Consider the following 27,382-nt stretch of genomic DNA (forward strand, 5'->3'; position numbering starts at 1 on the left):
CCCTTTTCTCCACACCCTCTCCAGCATTTATTGCTTGTAGACTTTTGGATAGCAGCCATTCTGACTGGCGTGAAATGGTACCTCATTGTGGTTTTGATTTGCATTTATCTAATAATGAGTGATGTTGAGCATCCTTTTCATGTGTTTGTTAGCCATCTGTATGTCTTCTTTGGAGAAATGTCTGTTTAGTTTTTTGGCCCATTTTTTGATTGGGTCGTTTATTTTTCTGGAATTGAGCTGCAGGAGTTGCTTGTATATTTTTGAGATTAATTGTTTGTCCGTTGTTTCGTTTGCTATTTTCTCCCATTCTGAAGGCTGTCTTTTCACCTTGCTTATAGTTTCCTTTGTTGTGCAAAAGCTTTTAATTTTAATTAGGTCCCATTTGTTTATTTTTGCTTTTATTTCCAATATTCTGGGAGGTGGGTCATGGAGGATCCTGCTGTGATTTATGTCAGAGAGTGTTTTGCCTATGTTTTCCTCTAGGAGTTTTATAGTTTCTGGTCTTACATTTAGATCTTTAATCCATTTTGAGTTTATTTTTGTGTACGGTGTTAGAAAGTGTTCTAGTTTCATTTTTACAAGAGGTTGACCAGTTTTCCCAGCACCACTTGTTAAAGAGATTGTCTTTTCTCCAACACTCTTGTATTCTTGCCTGGAAAATTCCATGGACACAGGAGCCTGGCAGGCTACAGTCCATTGATCGCAAAGAGTCAGACATGACTAAGCGACTTTCAAAAAATGTGAGGAAGACTTAAACCCCAATAGTAGGGGGTTCGAAGAGCTTTCAGGTGGGCAAACAGGTCAACACTGGGAAGATAACACACCCCAATTCCACAGGGACAGAAACTCCTGTGCTCATGACCCTCCCAGAGCCTGCTCTCTGTATCTCTTCACCTGGTTGTCCATTTGTATTCTTTATCATATCCTTTAACAAGCTGGTAAATACAAGTACACGTTTCCCTGAGCTCTGTGGGCCACCCTAGAAAATTAATCAAACCCCAAGAGGGGTTTGTTGGAACCTCCAACCTATAGCCAGTTGGTCAGAAGCACAGGAGACAACCTATGCTTGTGACTGGTGTCTGAAGAGTGTGAGTGTGTGTGTGTGTGTGTGTGTGTGTGTGTGTGTGTGTGTGTGTGTGTGTGTGTGTGTGTGTAGGGGGGGCAGTATTGTGGGACTGAGTCCCTAATCTACGGGATCTGACACCATCTCTAGGTAGACAATGTTAGAATTGAGTTAAACTGTAGGATACCAGCTGGTGACAAGACTTGCTTGTTATTGTGGGGCAAAACTCCCACATACATGTAAACAAAATTGTCAGAAGTGAAGTGTTTTGTGTGAGTAGTAAACACATTACTGGGAAACACAGTAGAAAGAACTGGGTTTTTCCCTACATAGAAGGAAATAATCTCAGTTTTTCTGATACTGTGAGATATAGACTAGTTCTTTAAGAACCTATGATTTTGGAAGTGATGGAAAAGGAGTCCTTCCATGTGTAGGGAATATATAGAGATTTAGAATGAATATGCGGTAATGTGGAATAAACAGGGAGTCAAAGTTTGTTAGGTTAAGCTGCTGCTAAGTCGCTTCAGTCGTGTCCGACTCTATGCGACCCCATAGACGGCAGCCCACCAGGCTCCGCCATCCCTGGGATTATCCAGGCAAGAATACTGGAGTGGGTTGCCATTTCCTTCTCCATGTTAGGTTAAGACAGGGCCTTAAAATCCTGGCTGAATTTAGAGGTGAGTCCATTACATAATTAAGTTCTACAATCAGTTTTTCAGCAGATGATGTTAAAGAAACAAACAAGCAAACCAAATGTTTCTATCAATTCAGTGTAGAAGCAATGTAACTGAGAGAGCCCCCAAGTTTGGGGGGAGCCTGATCCTAGCAGGGAATGTGGGCTTGTCTTAGGGCAGGGGTTGTGGTAATCAGGCAGACAGTCGGACTTAGGAGATACAGGCAAATAGCTTCTTTCTTTATGGGAACAGCAGAAAAACCATACACAATAGGTTAACAAGCTTTCAGTGCTGGGAGTTCACTACTTAATAAATATGAGAAATCAGGGGAAAGTCTTTTAGCTGACAATTAGCTCAGTTGTCAGGTGACAGCAGGATACTGAAATAGTATTATCTTGTAGGTAGCTAGTGATGAAGATAAGAAAGCACTAAATAGAAATCAGAATGCTAACTGCATATAAATTATATCAAACTTTTAAGTGTGGTATAACATTGGGAGAAGGAATAAAGAAGGCAAAAAAAAGTAGAAAAAGCAAATCCAAATGATAAAGTCATAGTGAGAAGGGGGAATAAATGTCAACATACATGACAAAAACTGCAACAGAGGATAGAGCAAACAGGAAAAATAAAGAAGGTAACTTTAAACGCTGTTTTGGGGATCCACTTTCCTGTGATTTGTAATAAGTTGCTTGGGAGTAAAAAGATGGTTACAATAATTTGAGAGACATCTTTTTAGATAATTTACAATAAAAAATCTTGACAACATAATATATGCTATAAAATGAACAGTCTTGGTATGATTATGTAAGTGCTAAAGAATACTTCCTTTAATTAAGTAAAGTTTACCTCTTATGTATGATTTCGGTGGTGAAGCACTGTTGTATGCAAAATGACTCAATACAGATGTATCTCGGGAAAAACAAAGTAATACCTGGGTACAACATTGGAAAAAACAAACAATTAAGCACTGTTTTATAACAGGTAATTCATTGCTATGTCTGCTTATGAGATACTGAGGTAGATAGACTCCCTTAAGTTCAGTACAGTACCTGCCAATGGGAAGAGTGCCCTCTACTGGTACACCTATGGTAAGTGTTAAAGTAGATAACCAAGTGTGATGGCCCAAGTTCATCGAAAGGTTTCTCACTGTTAAGTCACCTAAACCTTGAACAACAAGAGACAATGCTAGCTGTTACCTACCAGTTGATTCTGTATTATCCAGTTGATTAGTGTATTTTCTATCTGGAAAAAATAACCAACTGGGAGAAATTTAATAAGATAAAGAATGTAGAGGGGGGACCCTTGGTAACCATAGTGGCATATAGCAGTTTGGAAAGTGCAGGAAACTGGAACTAGGCTCGTTGCTGGGATGTGGCAGCTGGCAGTGGACATGTCAGAGGTCGGGGGAGGCAACTCAAGGTATATAGAAGAGATTAGCAGCTGTAGAACAAGTGGCAGTTCAACACACGTCAGAAGCTGGCTGTCCTGACCACTCTACCTGGAGGTGGAAACAGGTAGGACAGACAGTCAAAATTAAAGATGTCCCGTAGAGGATCTGAACTGTTGATTTCAGCTTGGAATTTTGGCACAGGGGACCGTGATAGGAAATCTGGATCCTGGTATTGAAAGATGTTGGATTCAAAAAATGTCACTGAGAAAAGAATTCGGGAATAACAGAAAAGGCAGAAGCCCAGTTAACAGAACATAGGCACAAAGTAGGGCAGGACTAGCAGCAGGAGCGAATGGAGAGAGGAACCATGGTTTCAAGACACGAGGAAGGGGCTCAGCTTTAGAAACAGGATAGATATGGAGACTGGGCATCAGTCAGGCCCAAAGGCAAGACGTATACTGACCACTGCCACTAATTTATTCTTATTTTAAAAGACTATACGAGCAATACATGTTTATGACAAAAATCAGAAAAAGTTAGAAACACAAATAATCAAAGGAAAGAAAAAACACCCACAATCCCACCAGTGTTAATATTTTAATGTATATCCTTTCAGATTGTTCTTACACATACACATACACATTTTCAAACAAAATAGGATAATGCATACTGTACTCCATTTCAATATTATAAAATAAGTATTTTCTATCCACATTTTCAATGCTGCAGAATATTCCACTGTGCAGATGAATAATATATAACCTTTTATTGTTGAACATTTAATTATTTCCACTTTTCCCCAGCGATAAACAATGCTGCAGTGGACTTCTTTACAGCTAAATATTTATGTACAACTTTAAATTTCTAAAATTGGACTAGCTGTCTGGTCAAAGTGATGAGCATTTTAAATCTAAAACTCTTCAGACACATAGCAAAACTGCCCTTCAGAAAGATTTTGCTTTTGTTTTTAACATGGACAGCAGTAAGATAGTACACATTTTCTCTTACTCTCATCAAAATGGTTTATCATCATCTTATAGGTAAAAAATGGCACCATGCTTTAGTTACTAATGAGGCTGACCACTTTTCCATTTGCATTTCTTTCATTATTTTCCAGTTCATTATCTTAGTCCATTTTAAAATTGATGTTTTTTAAATTACTGATTTGTTTAAATTTTTACATATTAAGGACACTAACACATGGTCAAATTATATGTTATAAATGGTTCTGCTCAATGATTTCTTAATTATCTTTGACACAGGTATTTTTAACTTTTATATGCTCAAATCTACCAATACTTTCATGCTTGGAAAGTCCCTTCCCGCATTTATAACAGTCTACTATACATATTCACCTAAACTATGAAGTAAATGGTGTTTATCATCAAATATTTCTGGTTCTTTCCCTTTGAGAACATATGTCAGCTTATATTTTTCGTCCACTTTGGTGTTAGGTATGGCCATGAGATTTGCTCTTTACTCAAATCTCATATGTGTCATTTGAAAGTTCCCAAATGGAAGCTCTAAGAACCAGAGTAGTTAACCAGGTCCCTCTTTCCCTCTGCACAAAAACCATCAGTGTCCCAGACAGCGGTTATGCCGTTAACCTGGGTCCTGGAGTGAGGATGACAGAGCTACATCCCCGTCTTATCTGGGATGAAAATGACCATGAGCAAGAAATAAACCTCTGGTGTTTTAAGTTGCTGAGATTTTTGGATTCACATGTTGTCACAGTATCCCAGGTGGCTCAATGGTAAAGAATCTGCCTGCCAGTGCAGGAGACTTGGGTTCGATCCCTGGGTTGGGAAGATTCCCTGGAGAAGGAAATGGCAACTCACTCCAGTATTCTTGCCCGGGAAATCCCATGTACAGAGGAGACTGGTGAGTTACACTCCATGGGGTCACAAAGAGCCGGTCATGACTTAGTGACTAGCCAAACAACAACCAACAGAATAATCTAGTGCCTCCTGACAAAATCAGGAAGTTTTGTTTAGCAATTTGATAAAATCATTTGGTAATAAAATCATTAGCTCATCTGAAATTTATTTTGAAACTAAGTTGCTGCAGTCCAAAATATAGCCCCACCACTTACTGTATGTGTGATACCAGGCAAGTTACTGGACTTCTTAGAGTCTCAGTTTCCTCTATGTCATACATATACAATATTAATACCTACTTATAGATGGGGAAACAGTGGAAACAGTGTCATACTTTATTTTTTTGGGCTCCAAAATCACTGCTGATGGTGATTGCAGCCATGAAATTAAAAGACGCTTACTCCTTGGAAGGAAGGTTATGACCAACCTAGATAGCATATTGAAAAGCAGAGACATTACTTTGCCAACAAAGGTCCATCTAGTCAAGGCTATGGTTTTTCCAGTGGTCATGTATGGATGTGAGAGTTGGACAGTGAAGAAAGCTGAGCGCCGAAGAATTGATGCTTTTGAACTACGGTGTTGGAGAAGACTCTTGAGAGTTTCTTGGACTGCAAGGAGATCCAACCAGTCCATCCTAAAGAAGAACAGTCCTGGGTGTTCATTGGAAGGACTGATGTTGAAGCTCAAACTCCAATACTTTGGCCACCTCATGAGAAGAACTGACTCACTGGAAAAGACCCTAATGTTGAGAAGGATTGGGGGCAGGAGGAGAAGGGGACGACAGAGGATGAGATGGTTGGATGGCATCACCAACTCAATGGACATGGGTCTGGGTAGACTCCGAGAGTTGGTGATGGACAGGGAGGCCTGGTATGCTGCGATTCATGGAGTCGCAAAGAGTCAGACACGACTGAGCGACTGAACTGAACTGAACTGAACTACAAAGTCTACTGTAGGACTTAATTAATACACATAAAGTTCTTAAAGCAGTGCCTAGCACATGGTGAGTATTATTACCATGTTAGTTGCAGTCATTACTACTACTCCTACTACTTTAAATTTTATCCCATATTCTGTAGTTTTCCCCCCAGTATATTTAATTTTGGGTTTGTTTTTATTTCTATGGCTTAAGACCACCATGTTTCTTCTTCACTGTGAAATTTTGTTTATCCTCATTTCTGGAAAATTCTCAGCCATTATCTTTTTGAAAGATGCCTCTCTCGTTCTCTAGTCACTCCTACCTGACTCCTACAGATCGAAGACTGACCAACACTTATTCAACCTGCCTCAACTCTTAATCAGTTTCACCCCTCTGTGCTCTGGTGCTTGGGATATGTCAAAGGAAACAGACAAACAGATAAACAAAAAACCTCCCTTAAGGAGCCTGATTGGGGTGGGCGGGTTGTGGGGGGGGAGATAAATAGCAAACACTGTATATAACATATTGGTTGCTAAGTGCTACAGGAACAAAGTAAAGGGGGGATAAGGAAGGGCAATTGCCATTTCAAAGAGAACAATCAGGATGAACTTCATTGAGAAGGTAACATCTGATGGAAGACTTGAAAGAACTTGGGGACATTAACATTTAGATATCAAGGGGAAGAGCATGCCAGGCAGAAAAGCCAATAATCGCAGCGGTGCTAAGGTAGAAGTGTGCCTGATGTGCTGGAGAAACCAAGTGAGGCTGGAGCAGATAAGTGGAAAGAGATATGTGAGAGAGGAAAAGAGGCCAAATTATACAAGGCATTGTCAGGATCTTGGCTTTTATTGGGAGTGAAGTGGAGCTCCAATGCAAAGTTTTCGGCAGAATAGTGAAATGATCTAACTTAGTTTATAAGGATTCCTCTGGTTACTATGAAGAGAACTGGCCATGGAGGGGAAAGGGCAGAAGCAGGGAAGCCCTGCAGAAGATTATGACAATGATGGGAACTAAAATGGTGGCAGTCTGTAGTGGCCACTGGAATGTGCGGCCCAGACCCTCTTCAGGAATAAAGGACTTGTGTTGCCTGGCTGTTTACTTTCCATCCAGTTGAGCTATTTCAAATCCTCAAAGGTGATGCTGTGAAAGTGCTGCACTCGATATGCCAGCAAATTTGGAAAACTCAGCAGTGGCCACAAGACTGGAAAAGGTCAGTTTTCGTTCCAATCCCAAAGAAAGGCAATGCCAAAGAATGCTCAAACTACCGCACAATTGCACTCATCTCACATGCTAGTAAAGTAATGCTCAAAATTCTCCAAGCCAGGCTTCAGCAATACGTGAACCGTGAACTTCCAGATGTTCAAGCTGGTTTTAGAAAAGGCAGAGGAACCAGAGATCAAATTGCCAATATCCGCTGGATCATCGAAAAAGCAAGAGAGTTCCAGAAAAACATCTATTTCTGCTTTACTGACTATGCCAAAGCCTTTGACTTTGACTGTGTGGATCACAATAAACTGTGGAAAATTATGAAAGAGATGGGAATACCAGACCATCTGACCTGTCTCATGAGAAACCTGTATGCAGGTCAGGAAGGAACAGTTAGAACTGGACATGGAACAACAGACTGGTTCCAAATAGGAAAAGGAGTACGTCAAGGCTGTATACTGTCATCCTGCTTGTTTAACTTATATGCAGAGTACATCATGAGAAACGCTGGGATGGAAGAAACACAAGCTGGAATCAAGATTGCTGGGAGAAATATCAATAACCTCAGATATGCGGATGACACCTCCCTTATGGCAGAAAGTGAAGAAGAACTAAAGAGCCTCTTGATGAAGGTGAAGGAGGAGAGTGAAAAAGTTGGCTTAAAGCTCAACGTTCAGAAAACTAAGATCATGGCATCTGGTCCCATCAGTCCATGGGAAATAGATGGGGAAACAGTGGAAACAGTGTCAGACTTTATTTTTTGGGGCTCCAGAATCACTGCTGATGGTGACTGCAGCCATGAAATTAAAAGACGCTTACTCCTTGGAAGGAAGGTTATGGCCAACCTAGATAGCATATTTAAAAGCAGAGACATTACTTTGCCAACAAAAGTCCGTCTAGTCAAGGCTATGGTTTTTCCAGTGGTCATGTATGGATGTGAGAGTTGGACGGTGAAGAAAGCTGAGCACCAAAGAATTGATGCTTTTGAACTGTGGTGTTGGAGAAGACTCTTGAGAGTCCCTTGGACTGCAAGGAGATCCAATCAATCCATCCTAAAAGAGATCAATCCTGGGTGTTCATTGGAAGGACTGATGTTGAAGCTGAAACTCCAATACTTTGGCCACCTCATGCGAAGGGTTGACTCATTGGAAAAGACCCTAATGCTGGGTAGGATTGGGGGCGGGAGGAGAAGGGGACGACAGAGGATGAGATGGTTGGATGGCGTCACCGACTCGATGAACATGGGTTTGGGTAGACTCCGGGAGTTGGTGATGGAAAGGGAGGTCTGGCGTGCTGCAATTCATGGGGTCGCAAAGAGTTGGACATGACTGAGCGACTGAACTGAACTGATATATACCAAATGATTATTTCTCATATTTAAAAGAATAAATGATTTCAATATTTTATTTACTAAACAGGTATTTAACTGAATTATAATTCTAATGGTTTTCAGTTAATTCCTTTGAATTTCTATATACCTATATTTGATAATAATTTTGTATCCTTTCTGGTATCTATAACTTTATTTTTCTTATTCAAAGAAAGGTACTCTTTTCCAGAGCCTCTGGAAGAAACACAGACAGCCCTGACAACAGCTTGATTTTAGCCCACTAAAGCCCATTTCAAAAAACTTCCAATCTTCAGACAGAACTGTAGGAGAATATATTTATTTTGTTTTAAGCCACTAAGTTTACGTTAATTTGCTATAGCAGCACCAATCAGCTAATACAACTAGTATAACTAATAAAATTATACAATTAATGTAATAATAAATAACTACTAATACTAATACAAATAAAATAAATAAATACAGATAAATAAAATAAATAATGCAAAAGGAAGTATACTTACAAATATCCTTCTATCATTGCCTAGAGAGAAGACAGTTCTTAAATAAACATTTGTATTAACTTTCCCTTTGAAACTGGTGGGGACATAGTAATGTTAGGAGAAGCTCTGTGCTTAAATACATACCCCTCAAATCCCTATTGCTTAGAGAAGACAAGATATCTGAAACTGCTCTTGAGAGAACATCAGTGACAATAGCGTGACTCTGATGATAAGCCAGAGATGGGATGTTACACATTATGTACTGACGTGCAACCCCAGCATGCAAGCAACGAGCTGCCAACTCCTATCTTAAACTAAGCTGTTTTAACTTCTGAGATCCAATTTTGTATCTGTAATGAAGTTATAGTTCAACTGTAAATTTTCTAGAAATGTTGTGACTGTATGAAGATGACAGTTTCAATCAAATTAACTAGAAAATTCAACTTTGATTACTCACTAAAATTAAGTAAAAATTGAACTTTATGTGGATGAGATTACATATGTAATGATTCACTTTATTTAGAAAAGTTGGGAGTGTAAGTATAAGCTGGATGTATAAGTCTAAACTACAGTTTTATAGCAGAATTATACCTAACATTTCTACATACAGCTGCAGAAGATTTACATGGACTAAAGCTTCCTTTAGTTTTTGAAAAGATATTTATAATGAATGTTTCTGAGAAATAAGTTATTTATGTAATAAAAAGCGTTTAAGAAATGATGTATGTCTGTTGGAAAAATCACTTTAACTTACATTTATTGTGCAATTGTAAAATTTGTGGTGCGTCTTGTATTTCTATCCAAACTAATCTGGAGAATTTTAAAATGATAAAATTTCAAGAATCACTTTTTGAAACCCTCTGCCTGATTTAAATTTTCAAAAACCAAAGAGCAATTAGGCTTACAAGGCTTTGAAATGGAATAGATCTAGCCTGGGTCCTGGTAGCTATAAGGCATAGTTTGAACTCTGAGCCTCTGCTTCTTCATCTATAAAACAGAAATAAAGCTACCTGTTGTAAGAACTGGCTATAAAGTACATAAAGCATCTAGAGCAGTTCTTGGCACCTAATAAGCACTCTCTAAGTAAATGATCAAGATAGTGCTGATAATCTCACTTCCAATCAGAGAATACTGGGAGAAAACTAAACAAAGACTTGTTCTGGTTTAGTTTCATGCTTGGCTAAGGACTCTCATCTTCTTATCACATTCTTACAGAGAAAAATACACTTTAAAAATCCTTCTCTGACCTGCTCCTTGATTTTCAACCTTATACATTCTTCCTGTGTTTCTGATCTTAACTTCCATGCATGCTAAGTCACTTTAGTTGTGTCCAACTCTTTGCAACCCTATGGACCATAGCCCATCAGGCTCCTCTGTCCATGGGATTCTCCAGGCAAGAATACTGGAGTGGATTGCCATGCCCTCCTCCAGGGGATCTTCCTGACTCAGGGATCAAACCCGCATCTCTTGAGTCTCCTGCACTGGCAGGAGAGTTCTTTACCACTAGTGCCATCTTGGAAGCCCAAGACTTATAACTATCCAAAACCTGCAAACTCAGTCATTCTTGATTCTTCCTTCTCGCTCAACCTGCATATTTAGCCAGTCACCAAAATCCTCGTGATTCTACCTTTGACAGTTCTTCCTTCTCTCCTCTCTCCCTCCCTTCCTTCTTTCCTTCCCCTTCTCTCCATCCCTATATCCCTCCCTCCTTTCCTTCCTTCCCTCCTACTTGAACATCTACTATGTGGCAGGAACGGTTCTAAAGACTGAGAATACAGCCATGAATGAAAAAAAAATCCCAAATCCCTGTCCTTACAGTGTTTATGCTTTTGTGAAGGGAGACAGAGGGGAAAAAAGTAAAATATATTGTATGTTATTTGGTGGTAAGTGCTACAGAGGAAAATAATGTGGACAAGAGGGATAATGCATGCTCACATGTATATATTAGTAAAAGTTTGATGTGTACTTTAATTAGGAACCTAAAAGTGGTCAGGAAATGGGTCTAGGGTAATAATAAGAGTTTGGGCAGACTGGGACTAGGTACACAAGCCTGGAGTTGAAGGGAGAGGTCCAGAAAGACCAAAAAGACAAGACAAACATAAATTTGGGAGGTGTCAGTGTATCAGTTCAGTTCAGTTCAGTCGCTCAGTCGTGTCTGACTCTTTGCGACCCCATGAATTGCAGTACGCCAGGCCTCCCTGTCCATCACCAACTCCCGGAGTTTACCCAAACTCATGTCCATCGAGTCAGTGATGCCATCCAGCCACCTCATCCTCTGCCGTCCCCTTCTCCTCCTGCCCTCAATCCTTCCCAGCATCAGGGTCTTTTCCAATGAGTCAACTCTTCACATGAGGTGGCCAAAGTATTGGAGTTTCAGCTTCAACATCAGTCCTTCCAATGAACACCCAGGACTGTTCTCCTTTAGGATGGACTGGTTGGATCTCCTTACAGTCCAAGGGACTCTCAAGAGTCTTCTCCACCACCACAGTTCAAAAGCATCAATTCTTTGGCGCTCAGCTTTCTTCACTGTCCAACTCTCACATCCATACATGACTACTGGAAAAACCACAGCCTTGACTAGATGGACCTTTGTTGGCAAAGTAATGTCTCTGCTTTTTAATATGCTATCTAGGTTGGTCATAACTTTCCTTCCAAGGAGTAAGCGTCTTTTAATTTCATGGCTGCAGTCACCATCTGCAGTGATTTTGTCAGTGTATAGATGGTATTTAAAGTCATGAGAATAAACGAGACCACCAATGGCAAGAACAGGGGGGAAAAAAGAGGTTCAATGGCTTATCTTGAGGTACTCCAGGGTAAGACAGGAAAATAAAGAGAAATCAGCAAAGGTGAATGAGAGTGCCAGCTAGTAAGATAGAAGGAAACCAGAAAGCATGATATCCTAGAAGTCAAGTGAAGAGAGAGAATCCAAGAGAGGGTGTGATTGAGTGACCAAACAGATAAAGTAAGGTGAGAACTGGGAAATGACCACTGGATTCAGCAACATGAAATAAGTTTAATGGGATAGGTTGGCAGAGAAAAAGACTCACTAAGGAAGGTTCAAGAGAGAACAGGAGGATAGGACTTAGAAACAATATCTACAGATTTTTAAAAAAGAACTTTCACCAACTCAGAGAATAGGGGAATGGGGCAGTAGCTGGAAGCGATGAGGAATCAGGGAAGATTTTTGTTTCACTTTATCTTGCCTTTTTTTTCAGATGAGAGAAATAATAGCACATTTGTATAGTGAGAGGAGTGATCCAATAGAGATGGGAAAACTGACTGGAAAAACTAACAATTTCATTGCTTTTGAGTACCAAGGGGAAATGAGTTTCAGTGTCCAAATGCAGGAACTGGTTTTGTTATAAATTAAAGAATGGACAATTTATCCATAGTAAGAGGAAGGGAGCTGAGTATATTGGTGCAGATGCACGTATGAGGAATAACAGGTGGTGGTGGGAGAATGTGTGTGTGTGTCTTTGGGGGTTGTTCTCAGAGCTTTTACTTTTTTTCAGAAACAGGACTCAGAGTCATTAGCTGAGACAGAAGAGGTGGAGATTTGAAGAGAGATGAAGTATGAGAAGTCTTCCAGGAGAATGGATGAAAATTGGACTAGGGAAATGAAGTAGAAATGCCAAGGGAAAGTAAGGATTTTCTTGAGGTTCTTAGTCATGAATTTAAATAAAACCAATTATCATGGTTGCCATGTTTTTCTCCAGCCACTTTCAAACGCACACTGTAGCCACAGAATTGGTGGATAGCTGTACTTAACCAGGATTAAGTTTTTGTCAGGTAATTACTACTAGAAAGCAGGAGAAGGGCAAGGGAGTTGAACATGCATTCAAGATGAAGTGATTATAATGATAAGTCATGGTACTGACATGTCTCACATTTGTTCTCTCTGTTCACACAGGCCTCACTCTACATCAAGTGCTCGTTAAGTCTAGCCTGAACTGCCAGAGCTGTTCACCACCATGCGAAGCTAATCTCTTCTCATTAATCACCATGTGCATATGGCTCATGCTTATTTTTGCTTTTCCATTCTCCTAATTCTTTGTCTTTTAAGAACCAGACATTTCCTCAGAGGGAAAAAAATACCAAATGATTTCATTTATATGTGGAATCTTAAAAAAAAAAAACCCACAAACGGACAAATAAACAGCAATAGATTCATAGATACACAGCCAGAGGGGAGAGAGGTGGGGGGGCTGAACAAAATAGGTGAAGAGGATTAAGAGGAACAAGATTCCAGTTATAAAAATAAATAAGTCATGAGGATGTAATGTATAGCACAGGGAATACAGTCAACAATAATTGGAATAACTTTGTACAGTGACAGATAGTTACTAGACTTATTATGGTGATCAATTTGTAATGTATATAAATGTCGAGTCACTATATTGTATACCTAAAAATAATATAATATGTCAACCACACTTCTATAAAAAATTACAAAAAAGTTTAAGATAAAGGAAAAAGAACGAGACATTTCTTATAACATTTCTATTCTAAAGCTACCACTAAGCTGAACTACTCCCAGAATTTATTTCCCCTTTAATTGTATTTGCATGGAACATTGCATAAACCTCTATCAGAACATTTATCAAATTATATTATAACTGTGTATTTGCCTTTCCCTCATTTTTCACTAAAATGTGAGCTTAATAAACATTTTCTTATGCAGTGCCTGTATCAGAAGAGACACTCAATAATTTGACATGAATACATGAATAAAGGATATCTGACTGCACCTGGGCCTTTCTTAAACTCCATTCAATGGCATTAAAATATTTATAACTATGGCATATTCTAGCTTCCATGGTGGCTAGGTGGTAAAGAATCCACCTGCCAATGCAGGAGAAATGGGTTTGATTCTTGGATCAGGAAGACCCCCCTGGAGAAGGAGATGGCAACCTACTCCAGCATTCTTGCCTGGGAAATCCCACAGAGGATCCTGGTGGCCTACAGTCCATGGGGTTGCAAAAGAGTTAGACATGACACCGACTAAACAGCAACAACAACAAAATGGCATATTCTAATATGTCAGTATTTCTACTAAGCGTATGCAAGATAAGCCAAGCATATGATAGAGAATTTGTCAGAAAACAGAAAGAATAATTCCTATGTCTTCTCTTTACTATTTAAAAGTTCTCCCCTATAAATACTTTATATACTTTGGACAATAAGTTAACTTTTATAGGTTGTCACGATATCATTAAATACTCAAATCTTAAACTAAATTGTCAAACAACCCAATTTACTTACATGGAATAAAGGGTTGTCTTCTGTTTGAACACATTTTAAAACTGACATAATTTAAAATTTTCAGCACAACTGAGTATTTTTAAGAATTTCACGCAAAATAAATGCTAAACTTTGGAATACTAAAAAGTTGACTTATTACTCAAAATGTTATTTCTATAATGCTCAATGTTGTTGCTGAAAAAATTCAGGTAGCTAACATGAGTCACTCAGAAGACAGAAGAGTACCTGTGTATCCGTGTAACACCGGCCCAGATCTTTTTGAGGAGGAACTACTGGAGACTTTCTCATCTATATATATGGACACAGCAATGCCACATGCTGTCAAATTTTGTAGTCTAGTCACAAAATCCAATACATGGGTTATGACACAGAGTGTGCTAGAAAATTAAGTTCATTCTATTATCATCAACAATTTTCCCATTGAGTAGTTATGTTGCTAGGCAGCTCTGCCAAAGGAAAGCCCATAATTAGTGATAAGAAAAGGCTTCCTTCTTTCTTATCTCATACATACATACACATTTGAGGGCATGTGCATACATGTATAGGGATAAAAATTTTTTTTCAGAAAAAAAATCACAACTCAATTTCTGATAATATTGTTTTCAATGCAAACAATTACATACACTTTTACTACTTAAAATGAACTTCTCTATGACAAGTCAAACTAATTATAAAATTAGTTATGAACAAGTATGATCATGAAAAGTATTTTCTTGGTAACTATCCATATGAGGAAAATTTTGTTCTGCAAAATTCCCAAAGACAGAACTTAGGTGTTACAATTATCCATTTATTTATGTTGTAAGGACAAAGATCTACATTAAACCTTTACAAAGTACGGAGAATAGCAGAGGCTATGAGATCTATGACTGAAAAAATTAAAGGAAATCTATAAATAATATAATTTGGACTAAAATATTGATAAAAATGGAAAATAAAGGTTAAAGTATACTTCTAGAGTACTTACTATCTGTGATATTGATTAATTTAATATCTAATGCTTTACACACATACTTTAAAACAATTTCAAAACATTTTTGCCTCTTTAACTAGAATGTAAGCCCATCAAAGGTGGTATCATTATATATAAGGATCAATAAATATTTACTGATGACCATTCAGCTTTTTCTCAGAGAATGCATCCATTGTTTATAAATAGTTAGGTTTGTCAGACTCTGTCACTTATAAGTTTCCCAAGTTTATGTACACAAAGATGACTATGTCTTCAAGGGTTAATTCTGGCACTATGTGGAGAAACTGTAATGACTTTAATTTAAAATGTTATCCTTACAGACCCTGTGTATCAAATGAGGTAGGTTTTTTGTCTGGCAAGTCCCTTTCACTACCACCAAAAAGCCTTTGTAGCTGTGAATTTAAATTGACAATCCTCTTCTCTCCAGCCACCAAAGGGGCAGAAATTGTGACATTTCCACTTTCTCTACTCACACACTGAAGTAGAATAGTCAACACACTACAAACTATATGATTATTGGCCTTTGGCTGATATTATAATTTATGTATTCATGTTTAGTGTCATAATAGTTTCATGTTCAGGATCTAAATAGCTATCATAGGGAGGACCAAAAACTTTTATTTGTTTCATATTTTTAATATTGTGTAACATTAACTAATTTGTTTCATTTAGAAGTTAGTTCATAAAAAGATCCTTCACATCTAGAACTAAACTCTTAACTAAAGAAAATCTACAGCCCTCTACAATGACAATGTGTAATCACACAAAACACAATGCCATGACCCTATGTATGTGTCCTGCTGAGAAGCAGAGTAGGTCAGGAAAGGTATTTGTGAATAAGTGATATTCTAGTTGAAAGCTGAAGGAAAAATAGGAATTTAGTAGAGGAAGAGGGGAGGGTAACAGTCTTTTACATCAAAGGAATTGCAGGTCTGATGACCCTGAGGTAGAAAAAAGCATAATGAACACGAGGAGTAAAAGATCAGAGTGGTTGGAATGCATAGCGCCACAGTGTTAGTGCAGAGGTGAACCATGAGGCTAGAGATGTGAACCAGCACATGCAGGGTCATGTAGGCCTTGTGAAGGATTTTGGTGTTTGGGATTTAATCTCACAAGTAACATGAATTGATTGGTGTTTTTACAAGACCACTTTGAGCAATCAGGCAAGAAAAAGAAAATAAAAGCATACAAGTAGGGATGGGTATCCCTGGTGGCTCAGCTGGTAAAGAATCTGCTTGCAATGCAGAGACCTGGGTTTGATCCCTGGGTTGGGAAGATCCCCTGGAGAAGGGAACAGCTATCCACTCCAGTATTCTGGCCTGGAGAATTCCAAGGACTGTATAGTCCATGGGGTTGCAAAGAGCTGGACTTGACTGAACAACTTTCACTTTCACTTTCAAGTAGGAAAGAAAGAAATAATCTCTACTTACAGATGATATGATCTTATATATAGAAAATCCTAAAGGCTCCATCCAAAATCTGCTAGAATTAATCAATGAATTCAGTAAAAGTGCAGGATACAAAATCAATATACAGAAAACAGTTGTGTTTCAATACACTAAGAACAAAACAAATAATTTCATTCACTATAGCATTAAAAAAGACCAATAAAATACTAAGGAATAAATTTAACCAAGGAGGTGAAAGATCTGTACACTTAAAACTACAAGACTTTGATGAAAGAAGCAGAAGAAGACACAAATGGAACAATATCCTATGTTCATGGATCAGAAGTTGCACTGTTAAAATGCCATACTACCCAAAGCCATCTACAGATTCAATGCAATTCCTATTAAAATTGCAATAGGCATTTTTCACAGAAATAGAAAAACGATCCTAAAATTTGCATAGAGCCACAAAAGAAACTGAGTAGACAAAGCAATCTCAATAAAGAATAACAAAGCATCACACTTCCTGATTTCAAGCTATACTACAAAGTTATAGTAATCAAAGCAGTAAAGCACTGGCATAAAAGTAGACACAGGAACCAAAGGAACAGAATTGAGAGCCCAGAAATAAACCACACATACATAGTTAACTAATATTTAACAATGGAGCCAAGAATATTCAGTGGAGAAAAGATAGTAGCTTCAATAAATAGGGTTGGGAAAACCGGATAACCACATGCAGAAGAGTGAGATTAGACCAGTACCTAATACCACTCACAAAAATGAACTTGAAATAGACTTAAGACTTTAAACATAAGACCTGAACCATAAAATTCCTAGAAGAAATCATAGAAAAAAGCTCCTTGACTTAGGTCTTCATGGTAATTTCCTTTTATGATAGTAAAATACAAGCTAAAAAGCAAAAATAAATAAGTGAAACTATATCAAACTAAAAACCTTTATAAAGCAAAAGAAACTAAAAACAAAATGAAAAGGCAGCCTACAGGAAGGGAGAAAATATTTGCAAATTTTATGTCTGATATGAGGCTAATATCCAAAATTTATTAAGAATTCTACAATTCAACAGCAAAAAACAAACAACCCAATTAAAAAGTGGGCAAAGGAAATTAATAGAAGTTTTCTAAACAAGACATACAAATGGCCAACAGGTACATGAAAAAGTATGCAACATCACGAATCATCAGGGAAATGCAAATCAAAACCAGAATGTTATCACCTCATACCTGTTAAAATGTCTACCATAAAAAAAAAAAAAGACAAGTGTTGGTGAGGGTACAGAGAAAAATGAACCCTAGTGCATTGCTGATAGGAACGCAAGTTGGTACAGCCACTATAGAAAACAAGTCATAGAGGTTACTCAAACCTGCTCTTGACAGAGGGCTACCCTCTGAGTGGAGGCAGGAAGCCACTGACTTCATGGCAGCATTCTCCTGAAATTTTGCATCTACAACACAGAGCTGAGGAGAATGAGAAATACTGGTTACCTGAACCTTTATGGGCTTCCCTGGTGGCTCAGATGATAAGGAATCCGCCCATAATGCAGCAGACCTGGGTTCGATCTCTGGGTTGGGAAGCTCCCCTGAAGGAGGGCATGGCAACCCACTCCAGTATTCTTGCCTGGAGAATCCTCATGGACAGAGGAGCCAGGCTACAGTCCATGGGGTTGCAGATAATCAGACATGACTGAGTGACTAAGCACAGCACAGAGGCTTCTATAGAGATACTGCAGTCTTTGACTAGAAATTATATGAAAAAGGAACCTCATCTTCCTGGCCACACTCAGTTGAATTGAAGCTTCCATCATGATGATCTGAGGCTAAGAGAGGGAGAGAGTGCATCATGGCTCAAATGCTACAGACTGTTTTGAGACTTCGTCACTTTTCCTGAGTAAATGTTTTTATTTGCTGACTTGACGTCTTATCTTAAGACAGTTTCCAGATACTTTAAATCTTTTTTTTTTTTTTTTTTGCTTTTTAAATAATGTTCACTGGTTTTGATTTTTCTAATAGGGATGGTTCTATGGACCTCCTTATGCTACAATACCAAAAGCGATCATTTCTACTCAGTATTTCAGTTCAGAAACAAAAATTACTATATAAATGAAGCTTTAACTTTATTGTACATTCAAAATTTGAATGAGTACCAAAAAATAGGTATCAGGCTACATATTTGCCACATAAGTAAATAAACTTTAAGGTTTTTATATTGTCCAAATTTTAATTAATAACAATATGTTAAAGAATGGGATTTTAAGTCTTAACTGTTTTTAAAATTTTAAAAATTAATGGGATATTTGAAATCAAGGTTATTTCAAATTTTAATTTTATAAATAAATTTTATAAAATCTTTTGGACTTTAGTTCTTGGAATATACAATTATATAAACCTTCTAGGGAGATTCTTATTTAACTCTTTTCTTAAACAGATATACAACTACAACAACTATCACCATCAGAGATCTACTAATTTGACATCTGGAACTGCTTTACATTTAGTCAAGCAGAAACTGCCATGTGGAATCTAGATGTTTTTTCCATGACACATATTGACATTCACTCAAAATCATATCTATCTATCTTCTATTTATCTATGTGTGTGTGTATGCGATCTTTAAAAAAAATATATCATGTAAGCAATTCTACATAAATCACATATTTCCTAATTGTGAAATTTCTATTTTGTTTCTATTTTATCAGATATGAGAAAGACCTAGGTAAATCCAAACATCCACAGTATCACCATATGATGTGATCAAAGAGTAATCACAACTCTTCAAGCTGATTTCAAAGACTTAATTATTTACTCAAGACCTTTAATAGAAAAGTATCATGTAAAAATGCCTTCTCTAAACATCTTGGGACAGCTGATATATGAAGTGGACACTCAATTTACGAATCTGTGCCTATACCTTTCCTGGTTGCAACAGAGATGTAGCTCTTATCCTCTCACCTAGTCCCTTGTAAGAACAAAAGTTAACCTGACCCCAAACTTTGAAAATTTAATTTTACAAAAAAGAAACATGGTATGGATTTGAGGAGGATTCAGTTAACAACAGAGATATTTCCTAAAGTAGCCTGAGTTAGAGAATTTAATACAAAACATTATATATTTTAATTTTTCAACTTACCTGATATAAATAATCTTCAAATACAAAATAATAATCATCATTGCTTGCTGTCAATTTCACATCCTATAATTAAAAGTAGAGAGCACTGAAAAGAACTTAAATGAGTATGTTTATAGTACTAAGACATAAAAATGTAACATTTAGAAACAATACTGAAATGATTTTATTACTTCACATATGATTATAAACTTCTCAACTAGATTTTATCACTGGATTTATCAGAAATAAATTTATAAAGTTACTTGACTAATATGACATTACTTGACTCCAAATTGTTTACACTTGTTTGGGTTCCATTAGTAATTTCTTATTATTTATTTCAATTTTATCTCCTTTGAATCCAATATTTAGGTATCTTAAAATTAGAAAAGCATTTGCAATCACAATGTCCAAAAGCAACTGTAAAAATCTGGCCTTAAATTACTGTTCAATCTGGTCCTCCATTGTTCAAGCCCGCATTCATGCCATGCCATCAAAATACCAAAAATCTTTTATGTTTTTGTAATTATTCATTTGCAAGTCATCACTTGTTAGGAAACAAGACAAACTTTATCTTCAATCTCACCAGCAAGAAAACATACATGGTAGAAATATTGGAGAATGAGAAATACTGGTTACATGTCCCAAAGAAATATTACAGAAATCTATGCAAAGAAATATTACAGAAATCTATGAAAATATTGCCCAACCTACAAAATTCAATTGGGCTATTGATTAAAACAGCAATAAGAGGAGGATAAAATGACTTGTGGATGACCCTGGAGATAGTGAATATGTGCCGAGCCTAGGAAAACTGAAAGACACAGATTAAGAGAAAAGAAAAGAGCCAGTCTAAGTCACAACATGGGCAGAAGTAGAGATCACGCAATTTCAAGGAGGATGATGTTGCCTCTAAGGGGGCTTCATTCCTGGGGATCAAAATTTTTTACATAGTACAATGGCTTATGGACCTCCAAAGCTTGTTCTATCCAACAGAATCTTATTCTTTGGTATTTAATTTTTTATATTAGAGAAAATTTTCTCTTTTATGAAGAAAAGGTTGAGAAACACTGATATAAACTGTCAGATCACAGTAAGTGGTGGGAAATTGTAGATAGTGTGGATTCAAGGCAAGTTTGTGAGGAAAAAAATATAATCCAGAGAGAATCATTAGATATTTTAGCTTAGGGAGGGTTTGATGATGTTCTGTACTTAAGCATTGCCTTGTTTCCTTCATTTCTTTAACCACTAAAATAATTCTACTTTATTTTCAGTTAAATTAAAAATGAATCTTTGCCAAAGGGAGTTGTAATGAAATTTCAAATGATTATTTTTTTAATGCTCATTCCCTTAAGGGCTGACTTTAATAATATTTGGAGTTGCTCCAGTAAGATCAGCAGAGTTTAACTAAAATAAACACTCATGCTGTGGATAGTCAGGACTGATTCTACCAAAACTTACATTCAACTGTTCAGACCCAAGCTGTTTACCTCTTTCTCATGACAGATTTGCTTTACTAATTCTAACTGAAATTCATGTTGGCAGCAAAGGGAACTCTTATGCTAGCACGCTTGGATTTTTTGAACTTCTCTTGTGAGTCTTCTCTCATTTGAACAGAGACGAGATTAAAAGTCTTAAAGCCCAAAAGATCTCTTAGGCTGTTGCTAAGATAATTCCCCGCGTACAGTCATTTGACCTGAAAGTCGATAGCAGTACCTGTGATCCAAATCTATGTAAAAACTTCAAGAGTTTTTCAAAAGAGTCAAGACTTTTCATCAAAAGACTTCATCCTCTTAACTCTCCTCATCCTCCTCCCTGTAGAGCATAGTGGTTAAAGGTACCGTTGTGAAGTCAGATTACCTAGATTCAAATCTTGGCTTTACTACTTAATATACGAATTTAAACAGATTTCTTAACTCTTTATTTACCTTAGTTCCCTCATCTGTAAGACATAAAGTAATAGTATTAATACTTCCTACTTTGCTATAATACATGTATCAATATGTGGCTGGTGAGTAAGGAAACGATGTCAGTATGAGAATTGTGTTGGTTCACATACAATTTTCCTTTAAAAAGAGAAGTCAGAACAGCAGAAGTAGAATTATATTCTTCAGCAGGAAAGGGCAAAGCCTTCTGCAGGCATGAGCCCTTTGCCTATTTCCAAGAGAATGGAAATTTCAAGAGAATGGAAAATGAATAATTGCATGGGGTCCCTGTCTCCAGAGAGGCACACCCCCAGCCTTGCACATCTCTTAACTGCTGCGCTTCCTCTTGTGCCCACCTGAACAGCAGCCCTAGTGGCTCTGTGCAACTGAATTATTTTAGCACTTACACTTTGTTATTTTTGTACATTTTTAATAATTCCTGCAGGAGCAGCCTGCCTGAGCTGTCCAGTTCATCTCCCAATGATTGTTTCTGTTAGCATTTTGGCTATAAAGTTGCAAAAGCTACCCAACCCTATGTTTTCTATCAGCTCTATTATTTTTAATACATGATCTTGTAGAATGCAACTTTTTTTTGAGGAAAAAAAAAGAATCATCATTTATAGCCCAAATGCCAGTATCTACTCCCCTGGGGTGGCTGTCAGGATCAGATGCCAATCTATGTAAAGAGTCTGGAGCATTGTATGGCACACAGTAAGCAATCATTAAACGCTAGCAGTCACTGTTATTATTAACTTCTGTTATGTTCTACCCAGACAAATCTTTGGTTCTTTTTTCCCCTGTTTCTGAGATCTGGAATAATATGCCCTTTTTCCTCTATCTTACAAGTTCTAAATCTAAAATCCAAGTCTTTTAAACAATCCTACTATGAATCCAGAATCAGTCAAACCCTATGCCATACTTTCAGCATCTACATCTCAACTCTCAATGACAGATGCCTAGAAACAAAAACTCAATGAATCCCTATCATAAAACTTGAGATGTGTTTAACTCTATGTCTAGAAATCAAAAGAAATTAAAAATAAGCTGTGACTTCAATATAATAAAATAAACAAGCAGGACCTAAAGAATTGTGAGGTAAATATGATGAAGAAATCCATAATCTGACTTTTTCTTTTAGTAGATTTTCTGTATAGTTTGAGTGGAAAATTGGAACTTATAAGCACAAGAAATATCATTCACTTAATCAATAAATGGGAGGGTCAAGAAAGGATTGTGAAGACAGTTGCAAAGTGAAAGAAGATAACATTGAATAGAAACTACAGATTTTGAAGGTCAACCTTATCTTCATAAGTATAATGATCACTTAAAATTATTTTTCAAGGTTAATATGCATCATCATAGATAGTGCAATACCTACATTATGAAGACTCTTGATAATTGCTTAATGTTAATGAAATGGAAAAACTTATAGCTTTACTTACTTTATAAATTAGACTGTCCACCAAAAGGTCATGTTGTATCACATTTGTCTTAAGCTGCTCATAATATAAAATATCCTAGATTTAAAAGAAAATCAAAAACATTAAAAGTCAATCATTTATAAAGTTAGCCTCAAACTTTAATAAACAATGATCATTAATAGTATTATATACACTAAGAGAATAAGGGTTTTATTTTATTCATTACTATAGTCTCCATGCCTGGCTAATAGCTGATGATCAATAAACAGACTTAATCCCATCCCTTAAGATAAAATCTGGTAACTGGTAGGTATTTAATCAATGTTTGCTAAATTGATTTAACTGTAATTTAACTTTAATAGCAAATATAGTATTTATTAAGTAATTATTAGGAACTGTTTTACCCAATATGCATGTTAATCTATTTAATCTCATATCAACAAAATAAACCTGTTCAATGATTATTATTCCCATTTACATTTGAGAAATTGAGGTCCAGAGAAAGAAGTAACTTTCTGTTCAAGGCCACAAAGGTAGTAAGATTTGATTCCACGAAACCCCCAGAACCTAATATAAAAACCCAGAGTGACTACTCTATACTGCCTTTCTATATCCTAATTATTGTAAGATAAAAAAATTTAAGCATACAAAATCATCCCTGGTAGTAAAAGCTATCATATAGCATATGAAAAAAAAATCAGGATTTTCTTTGAAGAAAATTTCTTTAATTATTCATTTTTAGTTCAAAATATAATGGTTGTAACTATATAGAATGCTATGTAGCTAACTTGTACATGATTTAAACATAGGTTGGAAAAGTATGTAAGTTTTTAAGAGATAACGTCAAACATTCTCATCTCATCTGGCCAATGGACAATGATAAGGGTTCAGGACTTTTAATGACATTGATCAATAGAATCAGTAGTGTACTTTTCTTTAAATCTGAGTCAAGGCTTTTAAAAATTAAATAAAAATCAGCTATAGCACCAGGAACTCTGCTCAATATTCTGTAATAATCTAAGCGGGAAAAGAATTTGAAAAAGAATAGATACATATATATGATGCATAACTGAATTACTTTGTTGTACATCTGAAACTAACACAACATTGTTAATCAACCATACTCCAATATAAAGTAATTTTTTTTTAAATTGTAAAGAATTTAGCAAAATTTTAGCGAAAAAAATCAGTTAAAAAATAATATGGTACCATGATATTAGAAAATTGAATTAACTCTAACCAGTGGTAAGATTAGGCTGAAAGTGAAGTGAAAGTGAAAGTCGCTCAGTCGTGTCCAACTCTTTGCGACCCCATGGACTATACAGTCCATGGAACTCTCCAGGCCAGAATACTGGAGTGGGTAGCCTTTCCCTTCTCCAAGGGATCTTCCCAACCCAGGGATCGAACCTAGGTCTCCCGCATTGCAGGCAGATTCTTTACCAGCTGAGCCACAGGGAAGCTATTTAATAGAGAATAAGAAATAAGAGAGGAAGGGCAGGAAGGAGAGAAAAGAGGGGAAGGAAGAAGAAGAAAAGACAGAGGAAAAGAAACAGGGAGGAACAACATAAGATGTAATCCAGTTAAGGGACAGGCTAATAGTTGGTCAGGTGTTCATAATAAAGATTGAAAAAGGTCAAGATTAAGTGGGTAGTAGCTGTGTTAAAGAGAGATGGAAATATCATCTGACTACTTAAGCTGATCCCTGCGTTTCTCCAAATCCCTCCATCCATCTCTCCGGGACTCTAGCCCTGGTTTCCACCCCTATCCAAATACTGCTTGGCTCCCTCAGTACACCACAGTCTGTGTGATTCTTTCTGAAGACAGTCCCTCAAACAAATAAGAGTTGTGGGACAGGATCACCTGGGACAAAGAAGAATATCTGATGCATGCAGTGGCCATGGCAGGGTGGTGTCCAAACCTATGTTTCCTGAAATACAATTTCTTTGTCTTAAAAAATGCTTGATACACAGTTCTCTGGTTTGAGTCAAAATGCTCATCACATAAAGATAATCTGGGGACTTCCTGGCTATTTTTAGTCATTTTAATTAAAAAGCCTTATTATTTTCTCATTCATGATGTTTTGACTTCTTACCTAAAGAAAAATTATTTTACTATTTTATTTACCTTCTATTATATTTATTAAATCTACCTCTCTAGCTAGAATAAAAGAACATTTTTAAAGGTAGGAACAGCACCCAACTCAAACACCAATCCTGACAGATGGCAAAGGGCATAATATTATACTTTAGTGATTTCTAGTGAACATAGCAGAAAAGCTGTTTAGAGTTATGTCGCTTTTTAAAAATAAAAAGTTTAAAATTACAAACTGATATATGACCATTAAAATAACTGAAACAATCTAGAGCTGGATAAAGAAAATTAATACTTTTTTTTCTTCCCTCTCACCACACTGAAGAAACTAATGTTATCTATATTTGTATTAATAAGATTATTTGTAACTTATATCCTTCCATACTTTTCTCCATGCTTATATAAATATATAATCATACTTAAGGGTTTTAGCTGTTGTTTGTTAACATAAAATGGAATCATACTATACTTATTTTCAGTTTCTAGCGATGTATCATGGTCATCTCTCTATGTCTTTTAAATAACTATCAACACATAAACTTTAATATTTTTAAAAGTGTACTACAGATATGTCACGATTTATTTAACCATTCGCCTATAGATGGCTACTCAGGTTGTTTCTAGTTGTTTGTTACTACAAATACTACAATAAATATCCTCATGCACATATGCCTTTACTGAGTGACTTTCACTTTCACCACTTTAACTTTTCCATGGGTAAAAATAATGGTTATCTTATTGTTGTATTAATTTAGACTTTCTCAAATACTAATAAAGTTGACTTTCTTTCATATGCTTATTGGCCATTTGAACTTTCACTTCCATGGTTTACCTATTTTTCTGTTAGACTACATTTATTTCATTAATTTGTCAGATTCTTTATCTATACTGAGGATTAACATTTGTCATTTGTGTTACAAATACTTTTTCTTCAAATTAATATGTGTTATTTATGTTTACGGTATACACTGACAAATTTTTCAAAATTCTTTATGGATTTGGTTCTTGTTTGCCTTAGGCAAGGCTCTCCTACTCCACATATTTATGTAAATATTTTCCTAATTTTTTCTAAAATTGATATTTTAAATTTACATGTTTATAACCTATCTGGAATTTATTTTTATATTTTGTAAGCCAAAGGTCTGATTGTTTTCTTTCAAAAGGATGGTTATCAGCATCATTTATAAAATAAACCATGCATTTCCAATTGAAATAAAACTTCAACATTTCTCTATCAGAAATAGATTCAGTAGGCAGAAAATCAGTAAGGTCAAAGTTGAACTCAACAACTCCACCAATAAACTGGATATGATGGACACCTATACGCTACTTCATCCAACAACAGCAAAACACACATGATTGTCAAGCTCACATGGAACATTCACCAAGACAGACCACATTTTGGGTCATAAAACATAGCTTTAACAAATTTAAAAGAATAGAAATCCTACAATGTCTGCTCTCAGACCCACAGTGGAATTAAACTAGAAATCAATAACAGAAAGATAACTGGAAAATACCCAAATACATGGAGATTAAACAACATACACATGGGTCAAAGAAGAAATTTCAAGAAAAATTTAAAAGTATTTTGAACTAAATGAAAAGGTAACATCAAAATTTGAGGAATGCAGTAAAAGCAATGCTTAGATGGAATTTATAGAATTAAATGCAGGCATATATTAGAAAACAAGAAAGACCTAAAATAAATAAACTAAGTTTCTACCTTAGGAAATTAGGAAAAGAAGAGCAAATTAAGTTGAAAGTAAGCAGAGGAAGAGAAATGATAAGAATAGAGCATAAACAAATAAAATTGAAAACAGGAATCAATAGAGAAAAATCATTGGAACTAAAAGCTGGTTCATTGAAAAGATCAAAAACACTGATGAGCCTTTAGGCGGGCTAATTAAGAAAAAAAGAGAAAGGACATAAATTACCCAAATCAGAAGTGAAAGATCCTTTGAACATTAAAAGGATAACAGAGGAATACTTCCCTGCCCACAGATTTGATAACCTAGATGAAATGGATCAATTACTTGAATAAGATTTTGCTGAAAATTTGCTGAAATTCACACAAGAAGAAACAATGTGTATAGGCCTAGATTTATTAAAGTAACTGATTTAATAATTAATAACCTTCCAAAACAGTACGAAGCCCAGAGTGGTTCACTGGTGAATTCTACCAAACATTTAAGGGAGAGATTCTGCCAGTCTTCTACAATCTCCTTCATAGGACA

General features: G+C 36.4%; 1 protein-coding gene across 17 annotated transcripts in view; it reads right to left on the bottom strand.

The window, feature by feature from the left end:
• Positions 1-27,382, bottom strand: part of TBC1D19 (TBC1 domain family member 19) — a 133,885-nt gene that overhangs the window by 36,769 nt on the left and 69,734 nt on the right. For 15 of the 17 annotated variants that reach the window (XR_014066238.1, XR_014066228.1, XR_014066200.1 and 12 more), the window contains 3 exons: positions 23,076-23,150; positions 19,730-19,792; positions 2,584-2,668 (listed from right to left, as the gene is read on the bottom strand). Coding sequence is in view for 11 of the 17 variants with exons in the window: in XM_081531900.1 (XP_081388026.1) it covers positions 2,584-2,668; positions 19,730-19,792; positions 23,076-23,150 (223 nt within the window). In the remaining 6 variants the exon portion in view is untranslated. Of the gene's footprint in view, positions 1-2,559; positions 2,669-19,729; positions 19,793-23,075; positions 23,151-27,382 lie in introns of all 17 variants that reach the window. The other 2 variants (XM_081531807.1, XM_081532682.1) reach the window with 1 other exon arrangement.

This window comes from Giraffa tippelskirchi, chromosome 1 (genome assembly GCF_054371585.1).
Source record: "Giraffa tippelskirchi isolate mGirTip1 chromosome 1, T2T-mGirTip1v1.2.pri, whole genome shotgun sequence".
NCBI classification, from domain to species: domain Eukaryota; kingdom Metazoa; phylum Chordata; class Mammalia; order Artiodactyla; family Giraffidae; genus Giraffa; species Giraffa tippelskirchi.